The sequence below is a fragment of the Hydra vulgaris genome, chromosome 06 (genome assembly GCF_038396675.1).
Source record: "Hydra vulgaris chromosome 06, alternate assembly HydraT2T_AEP".
Classification (NCBI taxonomy): domain Eukaryota; kingdom Metazoa; phylum Cnidaria; class Hydrozoa; order Anthoathecata; family Hydridae; genus Hydra; species Hydra vulgaris.
Window position 1 is genome coordinate 34,055,001 of NC_088925.1, and position 18,389 is coordinate 34,073,389.

At 28.6% G+C, this 18,389-nt stretch overlaps 1 protein-coding gene across 1 annotated transcript in view; it reads left to right on the forward strand.

Annotated features, from left to right (window-relative positions):
* LOC100205637 (serine/threonine-protein kinase Nek2) overlaps window positions 1–18,389 on the forward strand; it is a 40,080-nt gene that overhangs the window by 2,648 nt on the left and 19,043 nt on the right. Inside the window, exons 4-6 of the mRNA XM_065799923.1 lie at window positions 2,895–3,135; window positions 13,232–13,441; window positions 13,854–13,936. Coding sequence (XP_065655995.1) covers window positions 2,895–3,135; window positions 13,232–13,441; window positions 13,854–13,936 — 534 coding nt within the window. The remainder of the gene's footprint in view (window positions 1–2,894; window positions 3,136–13,231; window positions 13,442–13,853; window positions 13,937–18,389) is intronic.

Sequence of the window (18,389 nt, forward strand, 5' to 3'; positions counted from 1 at the left end):
CAATCTGCTGCCCCATCCCAAACCCTCAGTCGATGCAACAGCACTCTGCTGCAATTCAGGCTATTTGTTAATCGATGTATGTACTGAAGCCTCCACAACTTCCTGTTTTTTTATGATGTCACCCACATTTGTCTATTGCTGCATTTATATGTATATACATATAAATGCATTTATAAGTATATACATATAAATGCATTTATAAGTATATACATATATATAAAATCAAATCAAATTTATTCTGAATAAAGATCTTACATCAAGGATGTTTACAAATAGTAATGATACTAATCTCAAGTAAACCCCTATCAGATTTAATAATAATAAATAGTGATAATAAAAAGAAAAGTAAAGTCAGATAAAAGGTGATAATTGTAAGAAAAGGAAGAAATGATAGTAACTGTAAAAGTTATATAACGATGTTAACCACAAAAATAATATCAACAACAATAATGTAAATAATAACTATAAATTAAAATAATTTCAGTAATAATAACAGGTTAATAATAATATTAGTAATAATATAAAAATAACATTAATAATAACAGATATTATAATAATATAAAGTAAATACAAATTAAATTGATATTAATAATAATAAAATATGAATGACAGTAGTAATTATTGAGAATATATTTATATAATGATATAAAACAATAATTATAAGGAACAACACTAGTATTTATCAAAATTCAACAATAATAATAGTAATAATAATAATAAAAGTTATTGTTACAAAAAATGTATAACATATATAAATATATATATATATATATATATATATATATATATATATATATATATATATATATATATATATATATATATGCATACGCACACATGAACACATACATACATATATAAATGCATACTTACATACACTCACACATTTATATATATATATATATATATATATATATATATATATATATATATATATATATATATATATATATATATATATATACATATATATATATACATATGTATATATATATACATAAAGATACATATATACACATACATACATACACACACACATATATATATATACATACATACACACATACATATATACATATATATATATATATATGCATACACACGTACATATATATATATACACATACACACACACACACACACATACATATACATACTTACACACATTCATATACACATACATTTGCACACATACATATATATATATATACATGCACACACACAAATATATACATATACACACATACATGCATACACAGATATGCATATATATATATATATATATATATATATATATATATATATATATATATATATATATATATATATATATACACACACACATACACACACACAAAAAAACACACACGCATATACACATATAAATATCTATATATACATACATATATATATATATATACATTTATCCATACAAAATGAGGGAGGTAGGTTTACTTGCTTGCTATTCCAGACAAATTTCAAAACAATTTAATAAATGAACAAGATCACACAATTTCAGAATTTTGGATTGAAAGTATAGGATATTAGAAATAGGGCGAAATTGTTGAAAGTATTTTATTTTTAATGCCTTGTTTTGCAGATTAGATATTATATTAAAAAATTATTTGCAGATTAGATATTATATTAAAAAAGCTTTTGTCTGGCTTTGTCTCCAAACCTGACAAGCATATCGTAAATGTGATTCAAAAATAGGATAGTATATGTTGAGCAGAGTTTCATGGTTGACATAATGTCGAATTTTGAATAGCATCCCATTAGATCTAGACAGTTTCAGTGCTAAGTCTTTAAGGTGAGAGGAAAAGGATAGATTTGAGTCAATTTTGATTCCAAGATATTTTAAAGAAATTACAGGAAAGATTTTTGGCCACTTAGTCTGAAGTTTAGGTGTTTAGTGATTTTAGATTGAGTTGATTTGAAAATGATAAGCTCAGTTTTGCTGGTATTAAGACTTAATTTGTTGGATCTTAGCCATTGAAGAAGATTGGATAAATCATGATTTATATGTTTGTTTATTTTTTTTAATGATTTGTTCCTAAGGAGTAAGTTTGTGTCATCAGCAAAATGGTAAGTAGTTGAAAATTTTAAAGACATATTGAGATCATTTATAAAAATAAGGAAAAGCAGCGGACCTAATACAGATCCTTGTGGTACACCTGTGGAGAAAAATATTGGCAAAGATATATATAAAGAACTCTTATATGTTGTCAGAAAGTTTTTTCTGTATTTTGTTGACAAAAAGTAAAAGTTAAAATGCAAGACTAGAATTTTTTTATTTATTTATTGATAGACTGCCTGCCCCAACCAAACCCTCCCTTGGGAGTCAGGCTAAAAGATAGTAGATGTAGCAGCACTTCGTTGCGAGTCAGGCTATTTGTCAGTCGATGTAGCAGCACTTTGTTGTGAGTCAGGCTATAAAATAGTTGATGTAGCAACACTCTGCGCATGATTTACAGTAAAAAAAATTAAAATAAAAACGTTTTATTAAAAAAAATAAAAATAAAAACATTTTATTAAAAAAAATAAAAACATTGTTTATATTGTTAAAAACATTCAGAATGTTTTTAAAAAGATTCTGGTCAATTAAATTAGCATTTTTGCAGGTTTTTTAAAAAAAGATTAATTTGTAATTAAATTAATAGTTTTTACTTTCTGACAACACGCAAATGTTGGGCAAAAGTCAAAAGTAATTAAAAGTGACGTATTTGTTGGCATAAGAATCATTTTTTTCTTTCCGTACTCCCTAATGCATATATATATATATATATATATATATATATATATATATATATATATATATATATAATATATATATATATATATATATATAACAATGGTAAGTGTTTATTGGTTTTTTTTAATCTCATTATTTTTAGATGTTATATTGATGAAAAGTTTATTTGGAAAGCAATTTTTCAATTATCTTCTGCTTTAAAAGCCTGTCATAATTGTGCAAAAGCTGGAAGCACAGTTTTACATCGAGATCTTAAACCTGCAAATATATTTCTTGATGCAAAAAATAATTGCAAACTTGGTGATTTTGGATTAGCTAGAGTGCTACATCATGACACAAGTTTTGCAAAATCATTTGTTGGAACACCATATTATATGTCGCCTGTAAGTTTTTTAAGGTTTTTTTATTTTAAAGACAATGTATTGTTATATTTTATATCAATAATTTTCAAAAAATAAAAAAATTTAGTTACATATTTTGGGTGGTTTTGGAAGTCTGTTATAGTCTGTTATAGGATTTTATTTTTTTGAAATTTCCTAAAGTTTTAAAAGTCTAACAGGTATTTTTTAAATAATAAAGAATATTTAAATTTAAAAAGTACATGAAAATATTTTAAGAAAAAATAAATTAAATAAGTGATGTGTTTACCAAAATTAGTCTACATACTAGCAAAATTTTAATCAAAGTTTTTCTTTAATCACTAAAGAGTTTTTATTCAAAAAAGTTTTTTTTTAATCACTAAAAAACGAAACACCTTAATCATTTAAAGTTTCTTAAATGCACAACATTTTATTTTAAAATCTTAAGTCTTTTTTGTGCCAACCCTTTAGAGGTGGTCAGAAAAATTCAATTCGCTTTTTATTGGAAGATTTACCCATCTTTCAAGTATGTCCTATATAATTTTTGAGAATCAAAAAGTTCTCACAACACATCACAACACAGTCCTTTAAGAAAAAAAAGGAAACAACTTTATGTAATTTTTGATTTATGGTGGGTTCCATTATGTTGGGTGATATTTTGTGATACTTTTGATTTAAATGCTTTGTTTAACCAGTTCTTGTTCATGCTACAACATTTCTATTATTATTAAAGAATTTCTGTATAAATTACAATCAAATATCCATCAATTGATTTATTGATTGTCGAATCAACAATAAATGATCAACAGAAATCAAAGTTTTGTTAAGGTTAGGACAACTGTAGCCACCTCCACTATATCTAGTAATAGCAACTTAACTTTCTAAGTACTCCTTTATAATACTTTTTTTCATTAATCACTTCAATGATTTGAGTGATTATATAATCAAATAGATCGAGCTCTGAAGATGGGAACATATCAATTATTTGTTTGCTAGATTTATTTATATCAAGAAGCAATGACATTTCAATGCCAACTATGATAATTGCTTGCAGTGGATCTCTCTTTGAAAACAATTTTGGGTAATAAAAGCTGTTGATTCCGGAACAAGAGCAATGTTTTTATCAATTTGCTCTGTGATAGTGTTATTTCCTACTTTGTAAGCTTGCTAAAATATAGACTTTTGTTCAAAATAGTGGTCATTAAGACTGTAGGATTTATTATGAACTTGTTTGGTTACCTTTCCTACCAAGATGTTTTTTAATTTACTTTTTAATTAATAAAAATGTTTTTTTTATTCTTCTCTGGATAACATTTTACATTAGATATAAAGAACATTTTACATTAGATATAAAGAACATTTTACATTAGATATAAAGAACATTTTACATTAGATATAAAGATTTTTTATGGAGCATAAAGACATTTGTCTTTATGCTCCATAAAAAACGATGTAATGCCAATACAAAAATGAGATGTAATTTTTCAAAAACTTGTTGTTTTTTTTTGAAATGATTTTAATTCTAAATTCATTAGTAACTACTATTAGTTAGTTCACATAACACAATTAGTTAGTTCACAACTAACTAATTGTGTTAAATATTTAGAAAAATCATTAAAAAAAAAAACTAGTTTTTTTTTTTAATGATTTTTCTAAATATTTAACACAATTTGAACATTATTTGCTGACAACATTTTTGACTAGTAATAAAATTTTTTTTTTAATAATTAATACTCAGTATTTAACAAGTTTATTGGGTGTTGTTATGCTAATAACAAATCTGACACCAGTTTAGAAAAATTTTAGCAAAGTAAAAAAGTTTAACAACCAAGCATTTAAGTAAAATAATATTGCCAAAATAAACTTTGTGAGAAAATAAGTTCAAAATTCTATTAGTTAACAATTTTAACAATTTTAACAATTTTAACAATTTTAACAATTTTAACAATTTTAACAATTTTAACAATTTTAACAATTTTAACAATTTTATCAATTTTAACAATTTTAACAATTTTAACAATTTTAACAATTTTAACAATTTTAACAATTTTACATTATTAAACATTAACATTATTAAAATTTAACATTATTAAAAACAAACTACATTTTGCTGAACACATAAATGAGATTAAAGCAAAAACATAAAAAGTCATTCTTGATAAATTTTGGTCTAGAAATTTTTGGTCAAGTAAGAAAAGACAGCTTTTCAAAATATTCATACTAGCTTTGATTACAGTTTGACCACATGAGAAAAGAAATAGAAAGCCTCAGCAATCAATTTTATATGATTTTATTTTTATTACTCAAAATTAATATTCAAAACAAAAATGTGCTTCAAATCGATCAACAATTTAATGCATACAAAGTAATAATTATCCTCAATCAATTTGATTCAAATTTTTTTACAGAAAACCAATAAACTTATTTAATTAATTTCGTTTTTTTAACATTGATAACATTAAGTTTAGTACAAAAAAGCAAATGTTAGAACAAAAACATCATTATTAAATATCTTTTTTATCTTAAAAGAAATTTTTTGTCCCAGTAACAGTGGTTACTATCGAAAATTGATCAGCAAGATTTTTTTCTTTTGCAGTGAAAGACACAAATATAATCTCACTTCTTGAGTTTTGCCAATATTCAAAATTGCTTCAGGAAACAGTATTTGACCTGTTGTAGCTCCATGGTAGTTCTAACTTGCTTTATGGTAATTCTGTATCTTGTCTTGTACTAAAAAAGTGTAATTACAATAATCTAGTTAAGGGTAATTATCTCTTTGAGATGCCTTAGATTATTTGTTGTGACTTGTGGAGATATATAATCATAAAGTAGTTTTATACTATTTTTATACTTTTTTTTACATAGAATCTCTTTGGATTTATGATGATGAATTCATTTGATGGATTCATTTGATGAATTCATTTGATGGATTCATTTGATTAATTCATTTATTGGATTCTTTTGATGAATTCATTTGATGGATTCTTTTGATGAGTTCATTTGATGGTTTTTTTTGATGAATTCATTTGATAGATTCTTTTGATGAATTCATGTGATGGATTCATTTGATGAATTCATCACATGAATTCATCAAATGAATTCATGTGATGAATTCATTTGATGAATTTTATGAGATGGGTTCATATGATGGATTAATTTCATTCATTTAATTCAATTTTGTTCAATAAATTCTTTATTGTTAATAGTTCTATCTAATTTAGTTCACTGTTTGAAACCAACTGACTCACAGTTGACCGGCTATGGACTAAAGTCAAAATTTTGATATGATCCAATCTGTCTAAAAATCATATATAATTCTGGAGTTATTTTATTACATTTGTTGTTAAATAATTTCTAATCATCTTTTTAAAAATAATTTTGTTTACATTGTTACACAGTTTTTTAAAATTATTTTCGCATAACAACAACATTGGTTGCTATTTTATTACATTTTAACATTTAAAATGTAAACTCAGACATAGTTATGGATGCTAATGTCATTTTAAGCTGTAATAAATGAATAATGTAATAAGCATAACATGAAAGTTTTATTTTATTATTTAAGAGTGCCAAATTTTTTAAGAAAAAACTAATATTTAATTATAAAAGATGGAGCATTGCATACAATAATAGCACTGTATTTGAAAAAAAATTAATGGATTAGTTAAATCAGAATTATGTTGCTGTAGACAAAGAAGCGCCACTTTCACTACCACTGCCCCCAGTTACTTCTAGTTCCATGGGAAGGCCAAAAGTATAATTTAAAAATGCCGGCACATAAACCAAGCATAGAAGAGGTCTGGAACTAGCAGAGTCAAGAACATCAGAAGAGCTAATCTTATCTGCTATTCGTCTTTAAAAGCAAGAAGGTAGGCCAAAAGATGCACAGCTTTGAGGTCAAATGCTCAAAGCTGAGTTAGATGGGTCTTGCTCAGTGGCAATACAATATTCTCTTACAAAAGCTTTGCTATTTTACTGGATTGTGGTTTAACTAAGCAGGACTACCAAATACTAAAAAGTGAAAGGTAAAGTGGCAACAGCATTATCAGTCAAGACCAATTCATCACAGCCCTGGTCAGTGTGTGGCAGCACACCAAAAGAGATGAACAATAAACAAAAAATGCAAACTACTCTTGCCCACATTACATTTGTCATCATTTGTCCACATTACATCATGTCATCATGGCTTGTCATCATTACATGCATGAATTAGAACAATAGAATGTTGTCTTTACTTTGCCTACAAATTGGATAACCAAAAGTGGCAGGCGCTTAGCGCAAAAGAAAATTTTTCTGTGGCGACAAACAAAAAAATAAGATGCCATTTATGCAGATGCATTTCAAAAGTACTGCCTTGAGGTAAATTTATTTATTTGTAAGTATTGTTACTTTACTGAGTTGTGGCTAAGCTTTTATAATTACATGATTGATTGCCTTTTTTAGGTGACTCATTTGTTTGTATGAGCTACCCATTTGTTTGTATGAGCTACCCCATGGTATTACGTGCCACAAAATTTGCACAAGATATTACTAAACGGACATAAGGTTGTGATGAGAAATTGCCTACTGGCATCCTCTCTGAAGAGGCACAGGAAGTACAAAACAAGGATTTTAAATATTTCTATGAAAACTACACATGCTAATGCAGTCATTTGAAAACAGACTATAAGGTATTATGCGGACTTTTTTGCTTATCAGACCCAATAATCAGCAGCCTAAGGCAGTCAAATTCTTGAAATTCAAAATCTCAACTCCCAGAAGGAGTTAATGATTTCCTTCAGGCTCCAACTGTTAACTCAACTAAAATATGATTTCTTATTTTATGCATGCATATTTTATTAATTGCTGATGTGTTTCAATTTGTCAATGTTTGATTGCATTATTTTTTGTTTTTATTATTAATAACCTTAATCTTTACCTAAAATTAATTACCTAAATATTTATTATTTAATAGTTATTTAAAATATGATTTTTTATATTTAATATGATATTTATTATTTAATAATTATTTAAAATATGAAATTATTCAAAAGTCCATTTATCTGTGTGTAACTAAGGGAAGTATCTGGTTGTTAAACAATATAGGTATCCATAGCAACTAAATAAAAAAATTATATTTGTATAAAGTGCGACCTCGTATAAGTACTCCTGCCAAATTTAGTGAATATAGCACTCTAAAAAAATCTGCAATTATTAAAACAGGTTGATGCTATACAAATTAGCTATCCATAAAACTAGGTATCCATAGCAACCGAATTAAAAATATCCCCCTCATAAGAAGAGCAAACCTCATATTAATGCAGAAACTAATTATAGTGTATATTGCACACATGAAACATCTGCAACTACTAAAAATAGGTTGTTGCTATGCAAAATTAGGTATCCGTAACAATCAAATATAAAAATACCACTTTCATAAGAAGCGCAGACCTCGTATTGTATGTATATATATTATCTCTTAGATATATGTATTATATATTATCTATATATTATCTTAACTATTATATATCATATATTAGGCTGGCGCAGATGTGTTTTTAATACATTGTTTCAAGTTTAGGATGTTGAATGCTGGATCTTCTTGACTCAATGCACGGGTTTTGTTTGTATCATTGTTTTTATGACTAAGCAACTCATTCTATTATCTCCTAATGAGGGTTCAGCTCTAAAACTCAGTTTTATGGTTGTGAGGCCGGCTGGTAGTCTGGTAGTATAGGTTTCCAGAACTCTGTAATAGCTCTCAGAGAGGCTGATTCCATCAGCAGCTGTAAAATATCAACAATGCCATGTTGTGCATGGATGGTGCCCTGTTTTTACTTTTGGTGTGCATTGTTGAGGCCACATTTGGAGCCCTATGTTATGGCTTTAGGTTTATAAATAGTATTGAGGCAATTGCTTGGACTATTAAATAGTGTACTGAGTACTATCTGTGCTTTGAGTTCTTTTTTTTTTAAACTATAAAACTCAAAAAACCATCGTCATCACCAAGTTCTCCAAATTTATCATTCACTAATATTGGAGGTTGTCGAAGTAACTTTTCTTCTGTTGAGTCCTATCTCTTGCGAAGTTCACCATATCTGCTTTCTCTTTGTGAAACTAATTTGAGTTTGGCTGTCTCATTTTGTGATCTTAGTGTTGATGGTTATCTTCCTTTAATTCATAAAGACTCCAATAGTTACATGCTTGGCCTGGGCATTTTCATTTTAGAATTTACCCAGTTGTCAGGAAACTAGGTTTGAATCTACAGACTATTCTTTTATGCACTTTGGTTTATCGTCGCTTCAGTCTATAACCTCTCTCTTTATTCTGTATTGCTCTCCCTCATCTCAAGACTGCGCTCTTTTTGATGTTATTTCTATTCACATTGACCAAGCCCTCCCTCTTTATCCTTCGCCAATATCATTGTTGTTTGTGATTTTAATGCTCATTATACTGAACGGCTTGGTTTTAGTGTCAGTGACTCTGCAGCCATTAAGGTCCTCAACATTTGCCTTTTTTAATCTCTAACTCCAATCGTCAACTTTCCAACTTTACCTTCTCTACTTGACTTATGTCTTGTTTCTTATCCTAGTCAGTGCTCAGTTACTCCGCATTCACCCTTAGGTGCATCTAATCACAGTTTGCTCTCTCTAAAACTATTATCTCATTCTTCTTCATCATCAGAATCTTTCTATTATCATACCTCTTACAACTACCTTAAAGCTGGCTGGGACTGTGATTTTCTTCATAATGGCTCTTAGGTAAAAAATTTTCATCTTCCTGCTGACAAATGTGCTTCTTATGTAGCTTCTTGGATTCAGGCTGGCATAGAATCTTTTATTCCCTCTCGATGATGCCAGGTCAAGCCTCACTCATCTCCATGGTTTTCCTCACATTGTGCTGCTGCAATTTCCAATCAAAACCATTACTTGATGTCCGTTTACTATTGCTAGAAGCCATAGTAAAAAGGTTTTGTCTATCGTCAAAGCCCACTATTCTCAGGTCACGAAATCTCGTATTTCATCACAAAAATTAGGCTCTTGTGACTTCTGGAGAATCTTTAACAGTACCTAATAAGGGCAAATCTGTTATTCCACCTCTCTTGTATGGTTCAGATTTTGTCACCTCACCTAAAGACAAAGCTGAATTGTTTGCTGAGAAACTTTCATCAATATCATCTCTTGATTCCACTAGTTGCATTCTACCTGATATAGCCATCAAAAAGGTTGATCCATTGCTTGACATTCGTATCACTCCAACTTCTGTAACTAAAGTGATTTCTTGCTTAGACTCTTCTACAGCTTGTGGCCTGGACAACATACCTGTTATAGTCTTGCAGAAGTGTTCTCTGGAGCTGTTGTCTATACTTTCAAAACTATTTAACAAGTGCTTATCAGAGTCTTGTTTTCCAGCCTGCTTGAAAGTGGCATCTGTTATCCCTATTTTCAAAAATTTTCAGATGATCAGATTCAAAATGATCAGATTCATCTAACGACCGTCCCATTAGTCTTCTTCTTATAATAAGCAAGGTTTTTGAATCTTTAATTAAAAACACTTAATCTCTCATTTTGAGTCTAATAACTTACTTTCTAATCATCAATATGGATTGCGATTTTCTTGTTTTACGGCTGATTAGGTAACAGTAATAGCCGATAGGTTTTATTGTGCATTAGATAGATGTGGAGAGCTTAAGGCTGTTGCTCTCGACATTTCTAATGCTTTTGATAAAGTTTGGCATGCTGGTCTTCTCCATAAGCTTTATTCTTATGGTGTATCAGGTAACATCTTTTAGATTATTAAATCCTTCCTTACCAATTGTTGAATAAAAGTTATCCTCGAAGGACAGCACTCTTCATCATATCCTGTAACTTCAGGGGGTCCTCAAGGTTCTATCCTTGACCCTAAGCTCTTTTTGATTTAAATAATAATCTTCCAGATATTCTCAGATCTAAGATGGTGTTGTTCACTGATGATACTACCAATTGTTTTTGTCTTGACAAGAAGCTGATTTCTTAGAAAGGGTATTTGAGCTTGAAAAGAATCTCACTTCTGCTGCAGTATGGGGCTCTGACCTGGAGCTGGTGAACTTTAATTCAGATAAAACTCATTTTTTTCAGCTAATTGTTATCACAATATTCTAGATCTTCCTATATTTATGAATGGTAATGTACTCAATGAAGCATCTACCCTTCATCTTCTAGGATTATCTTTCACCTCTGATCTTTCTTGGAAACCATATATCAAATTGATTGCAAAATTAGCATATGCTAAGGCTGCATCTCATCATCGCACTTGCCACATTTTTTCTCCAGATTCTATTCTTTATCTCTATAAATTTTAAATCAGTCCTTGTATGGAATACTTTTGCCATATCTGGGGCGGATCTGTCAATGATGCTCTTTTTCTTTTAGACAAGGTGCAAAAATGCGTTGTAAACATAGTTGAACCTGCTCTTGCAGCTAACCTCCAACCATTATCACATCGTCATAATGTTGCTTCTCTTTTTCTTTTCTATAAATACTACAATGGGCACTGCTCTAAAGAGCTAGCGTCTCTTGTGCCATCTACTAAAACTCATTATTGTGTTACTTGTCATTCAATTAAGTCTTTCACTGTGACTGTTCTTAAGTGCTCCGAAATTTCTTATTTATCTAGTTTTTTTCATTGAACATCACTTCTTTGAAATTTGCTTCCTTTATTTTGCTTTCTTGATTCATATAATTTGCAATCTTTAAAGTCATCTTTCAATTGTTATCTTGCTCTATAAACTTCATTTTTTCTTTTCCAGTAACAATTCTAATAGTGGTTGTTTGTAGCCTTGTTCAAAGTAAAAATGTTGAAATCATGCAAACTTTAGATTCTTGCTGCAGATAATCATTTCAATAGTTTCAAAAAGTTTCAAGACCTCCAGTATTTGCCATAAATTACACATTTTAATGTATTGTACCCAACAAACATATAATATTTAGGTAGAAGACTGCAAAATTTAGATAATCTGTCTTTACGTTCTGGGTATTTTATCTTATATGCTTCATAGAGCTCTTTAAGGTTACTGAAAATCAATTATCTTTTTCAATGTTAACAAAATCTTTTTTACCAGGCAATGGTCTTGAATACGCATCATTGTGGAAAAAAATTTTTATGTAAAGTTTTAAATTTAAAGAGTTTTATGTAAAGTTAATAAATTAGTTTCTAAATCTTGGACTGTTTCATTTAATGGAATATATTAGACATTGGCTGAATCATTTCCTCCCAGTTGAAGCTTTTCCACTTTGGCGTTATTTTAAATAATTATAAAAATGATATATTGCTTTATGTGGATTATACTTTTAAGCAATATGTTGTTATTTTTGCATACTCAAGGTATGAGTTATGAGTTTGCTACAATAAAATTGTCTTTCCTCTCCTTATGAAGCAATCCTATATTGATCATTTTTCTTATTTTTGTTTTTGCAAACTATTAATTTTTATATATTATATTATTATATTAATTTTTTGTTGTTACATATAGTTATTTATACAATAGTGGTATAGTATAGTATGCCATATCAAATGCCAGCATATACATTGTAGTAGCGTGTTTATCTATTATGTTTTTATGTGGTTTAAAGTTTTAATTGAAGTTTTTTGGTTTTATAAAATTGTTTTCATTTTAATCTGTTTTGAATATTTAACATTAGTTTTTTACTTTTTTAAATAATGCATAATAAAGATATACATTTTTAAAGTAGTTAAAAAAATTTCTTATAAGAGTTCATATTGATGTAGAAATTTGTAATATATATTTAATATATATGATAATGTATGTTTATGTTAATGAAAGATGAGAAATTAGATAGTTAACTACACATGTAATACACATGTAAAACTATTTTTACAGTAACTTTACAGATAATTGATGTTTTTTGACTGCAGTATGTAGCTGTTGATGTTGTTAGGTTTGACTGCATTATGTAGCTGTTAATGTTGTTAGGTTTGACTGCAGTATGTAGATGTTGTTGTTGTTAGGTTTGACTGCAGTATATAGCTGTTGATGTTGTTAGTTTTGACTGCAGTATGAAGCTGTTGATAAGTTTTTTAATTCTTGTATTTAATGTTTGTAAAAATAGTATAATAAATCATAAGTATATCTTTTTCTTAGGAACTTGTTAATCGTGCACACTACAATGAGAAGTCTGATATTTGGTCTCTTGGATGTTTAATATATGAAATGTGTGCTCTTGTGCCGCCATTTTTAGCAGCAAATCAAAATCTTTTAGCATTGAAAATACAGGATGGGTATTTCAAGCCGATTCCATCACACTATTCAAAAGATATACAAAGACTTATTGAGCTTACACTTACTGTTAAAGTAAGACTTATTCAGTTGACACTTACTGGTAAAGTAAGATTTATTCAGTTGACACTTACTGGTAAAGTAAGATTTATTCAGTTGACACTTACTGGTAAAGTAAGATTTATTCAGTTGACACTTACTGGTAAAGTAAGATTTATTCAGTTGATACTTACTGGTAAAGTAAGACTTATTCAGTTGACACTTACTGGTAAAGTAAGATTTATTCAGTTGACACTTACTGGTAAAGTAAGATTTATTCAGTTGACACTTACTGGTAAAGAAAGATTTATTCAGTTGACACTTACTGGTAAAGTAAGACTTATTAAGTTGACACTTACTATAAAGTAAGACTTATTAAGTTGACACTTACTGGTAAAGTTACAAGTTTTTTTATGTTTAACATTGTTTTTGTTTTCATAATTAATAGGAGCATTTGAGGCCATCAATTGAAGATATACTTGACAGCCAGCTTTTAAAAGCAAATGTGAGACATCTGCAAGAATTTCAGAAGTGAGTTGTTTTAGTTTTTGGAAAACAGTTTTATTTTATACATTAAAAAAAATGCATTTTTTTTTTTTTTGGATATATAACAATAAATTACAAATTATTTCCAGCAAAATCTTGATAATTCTAAGTTTATATGCATGCTATTTGTATGAATTAATGAATTTTGGGCATAAACCCAAATATAAAAATAAAATTGCTTGTGAGTGGCTGAGTTAAGATATCAAAAGTTTTAAAACAACATATTAAAAAAGTTTAAGAACAAAACATTGTATTCAGAATTCCATTATTTGTTATTATTTATTAAGTTCTTTTTAAAATCAGGTGTAACACCAGACACCAGAAAATAGAAAACTTGTACAGACTACCAAACCTAAAAATAATTTAAAATTACAAAAATTATAATCTTAAATTGCAAAAGTATTATTTTAAATTTAGTTTTTAATACACTTTTAAAAAACAAAGAATAAAACCTTCATATCTATTTTAAATAATTGTTAAAGAAAATTTCAACCCAAGTCGTTTCTTATTCTTGGTATGAATGGTATCAATAAATTGCTCATGAAAAAGTTTTAAAATAGTCTTAAATAAAAAAGAGACAATTTTTTAAATGATCATATTTGCTCCATACAGTTTTCAATGCTCTTTTGGAAAGTTTAGAAACATTAATTTCTGAGGAGGTTGGTTTATTAGTGGTTGATTGCACTTTTTTTTTTTTAGTTTTTTACAATTATAACCAAAAAATATTTTGCTGTGGAATCATTTATTGAGCTATAAAATGATCAGATGTTGAGGTCTCTACTTGTTAGTCTCTACTTGTTGGTGTCTACTTGTTGGTGTCTACTTGTTGGTGTCTACTTGTCGGTCTCTACTTGTTGGTCTCTACTTGTCTGTCTCTACTTGTCGGTTTCTTCTTGTTCGTCTCTACTTGTTGATCTTTACATATTAGTGAGAGTAATGGAGACAACTTATGAGAATATTTTAAAGTTCTACTGTATGAAAAGATTTTAATGGTAGAGCAGGGATTGCAACAACTAGAAACTGAAAAGTACATTCATATCAAGAAACCTCTAAATAAAATGTTGCCTGCTATAGTATACTCTGCCGTTTTTATTGTTCACATTTCAAAAGCTTTACGCTTCTGACAAAACAGTCTAAGATTTTTTTTTTATTGTTTTTTTGTTATTAATGTTATTCTGCAACCATCCAAAAGAATGAAACTTGTATCAAAGTTGAAAACTCTTGAATTATGCATATACTCAGGTAATTACAAACATTTCTTATTTCTGGTTTATAAAATATTAGTGGCACACCTGGTATAATAGAATGCTGCTGTAATAAAAATAAATAATTTATTAAAAAGAAATGCATTAAATCTTAATGTTTTTTTTTTTCCTAATATGTATTGACATATTTTTATTGTTGACGTTTTGTTTTGTCCAAAATTTGTATCAACTTGTTGAAGAATCTTCCATTAAATAATCCAAGTTTTTTTTTTTTTCTTGACCTTTTTTAGCTGTCAGAGTATAGTTCTTTAACCTTCTTTTTACAACTTGCACAAAGTTGACTTTTTTGTGATTTTCTTTTCCTTTTGATTTTCCTTTTAATGTGTAAAAAAAAAATATTAAAAAAAATGCATACTAAGGATGTATGTATTTATGATCATGCTCGAAAGTAGTTAATGTAATTGACCAATCACAGGATGTATTCTTAGGTTTAGTCTCATTGGTTCAAAATATCTTTAAAAAAAAGTTTTTGAAGTTTGATTTTAATGATCATATCAAAAAAAGTTTTTGGAGTTTCAAATAAAAAAATTATCAGATTTAAAAAAAAAAAAGAATTTTCTTTCAAAGCTGCTATATTCCATATTGTTTTTGATATTGGGCAACTTGTTATGCCTAATATTAGATATTAGTTACCATACTGATTTTTTAATGTTTATGTTTATGAGGAGAGCTATGCAACTGGGTTAAATCTTAAATATTGACAACCTTAGATGCCCAATTAAAGTCACAGCAATTGAACGTGATCTCTGTATAATGGCCTCAAATGACTTAAAAGTTTGCACACAAGTTGAAACAGCAGCGTCAACAGCAAACCATGTATTAGGAAGGCTGAAGAAGGCTTTTTGTAGTCATAGCTCTAAACTATGGCACACACTATATCCTTTATGTCAATTAGTCAAAGGATGAAAAGATCGATACAATTTCTTTATAAATAGTGTCATAGCGGAATGGAACGCCCTTTCACAAATCCTAGTTGATTCAATTTCATTGTGCGTGTTTAAAAATAAAATACCGTAGTTTGTGTAGATTCCCTCATTGGAAACGAAAGTTGTTTCTGATTCGCCTGCATAAAATGGCCTGGTGTAACTCTTTTTCGTCAAACATAGTATATTAGCATGTTCTTAAATGATAATTTGTAAACAAATATATTGTATGATTTTTTGACAACTAAATAAATTTTAAACAATTATGTTTACCACACTGTTGTCGATGTTTTTTTTGTCGCTGTTTTTTTTTTTGGTTTTGAGCAATAAAAAAACTTTTTCGCTCAAAACCAAAAAAAACTTTTATTCTCATCTGAATGCAAATATTCATAGACTTGTTTTCTGGATGCAAATATTCACAGACTTGTTTTCTGGATGCAAATATTCATAGACTTGTTTTCTGGATGCAAATATTCATAGACTTGTTTTCTGGATGCAAATATTCACAGACTTGTTTTCTGGATGCAAATATTCATAGACTTGTTTTCTGGATGCAAATATTCATAGACTTGTTTTCTGGATGCAAATATTCATAGACTTGTTTTCTGGATGCAAATATTCATAGACTTGTTTTCTGGATGCAAATATTCATAGACTTGTTTTCTGGATGCAAATATTCATAGACTTGTTTTCTGGATGCAAATATTCATAGACTTGTTTTCTGGATGCAAATATTCACAGACTTGTTTTCTGGATGCAAATATTCATAGACTTGTTTTCTGGATGCAAATATTCATAGACTTGTTTTCTGGATGCAAATATTCATAGACTTGTTTTCTGGATGCAAATATTCACAGACTTGTTTTCTGGATGCAAATATTCATAGACTTGTTTTCTGGATGCAAATATTCATAGACTTGTTTTCTGGATGCAAATATTCATAGACTTGTTTTCTGGATGCAAATATTCATAGACTTGTTTTCTGGATGCAAATATTCATAGACTTGTTTTCTGGATGCAAATATTCACAGACTTGTTTTCTGGATGCAAATATTCATAGACTTGTTTTCTGGATGCAAATATTCATAGACTTGTTTTCTGGATGCAAATATTCACAGACTTGTTTTCTGGATGCAAATATTCATAGACTTGTTTTCTGGATGCAAATATTCATAGACTTGTTTTCTGGATGCAAATATTCATAGACTTGTTTTCTGGATGCAAATATTCATAGACTTGTTTTCTGGATGCAAATATTCACAGACTTGTTTTCTGGATGCAAATATTCATAGACTTGTTTTCTGGATGCAAATATTCACAGACTTGTTTTCTGGATGCAAATATTCATAGACTTGTTTTCTGGATGCAAATATTCATAGACTTGTTTTCTGGATGCAAATATTCACAGACTTGTTTTCTGGATGCAAATATTCATAGACTTGTTTTCTGGATGCAAATATTCATAGACTTGTTTTCTGGATGCAAATATTCATAGACTTGTTTTCTGGATGCAAATATTCATAGACTTGTTTTCTGGATGCAAATATTCACAGACTTGTTTTCTGGATGCAAATATTCATAGACTTGTTTTCTGGATGCAAATATTCACAGACTTGTTTTCTGGATGCAAATATTCATAGACTTGTTTTCTGGATGCAAATATTCATAGACTTGTTTTCTGGATGCAAATATTCACAGACTTGTTTTCTGGATGCAAATATTCACAGACTTGTTTTCTGGATGCAAATATTCACAGACTTGTTTTCTGGATGCAAATATTCATAGACTTGTTTTCTGGATGCAAATATTCATAGACTTGTTTTCTGGATGCAAATATTCATAGACTTGTTTTCTGGATGCAAATATTCACAGACTTGTTTTCTGGATGCAAATATTCATAGACTTGTTTTCTGGATGCAAATATTCATAGACTTGTTTTCTGGATGCAAATATTCACAGACTTGTTTTCTGGATGCAAATATTCATAGACTTGTTTTCTGGATGCAAATATTCATAGACTTGTTTTCTGGATGCAAATATTCATAGACTTGTTTTCTGGATGCAAATATTCACAGACTTGTTTTCTGGATGCAAATATTCATAGACTTGTTTTCTGGATGCAAATATTCATAGACTTGTTTTCTGGATGCAAATATTCATAGACTTGTTTTCTGGATGCAAATATTCATAGACTTGTTTTCTGGATGCAAATATTCACAGACTTGTTTTCTGGATGCAAATATTCATAGA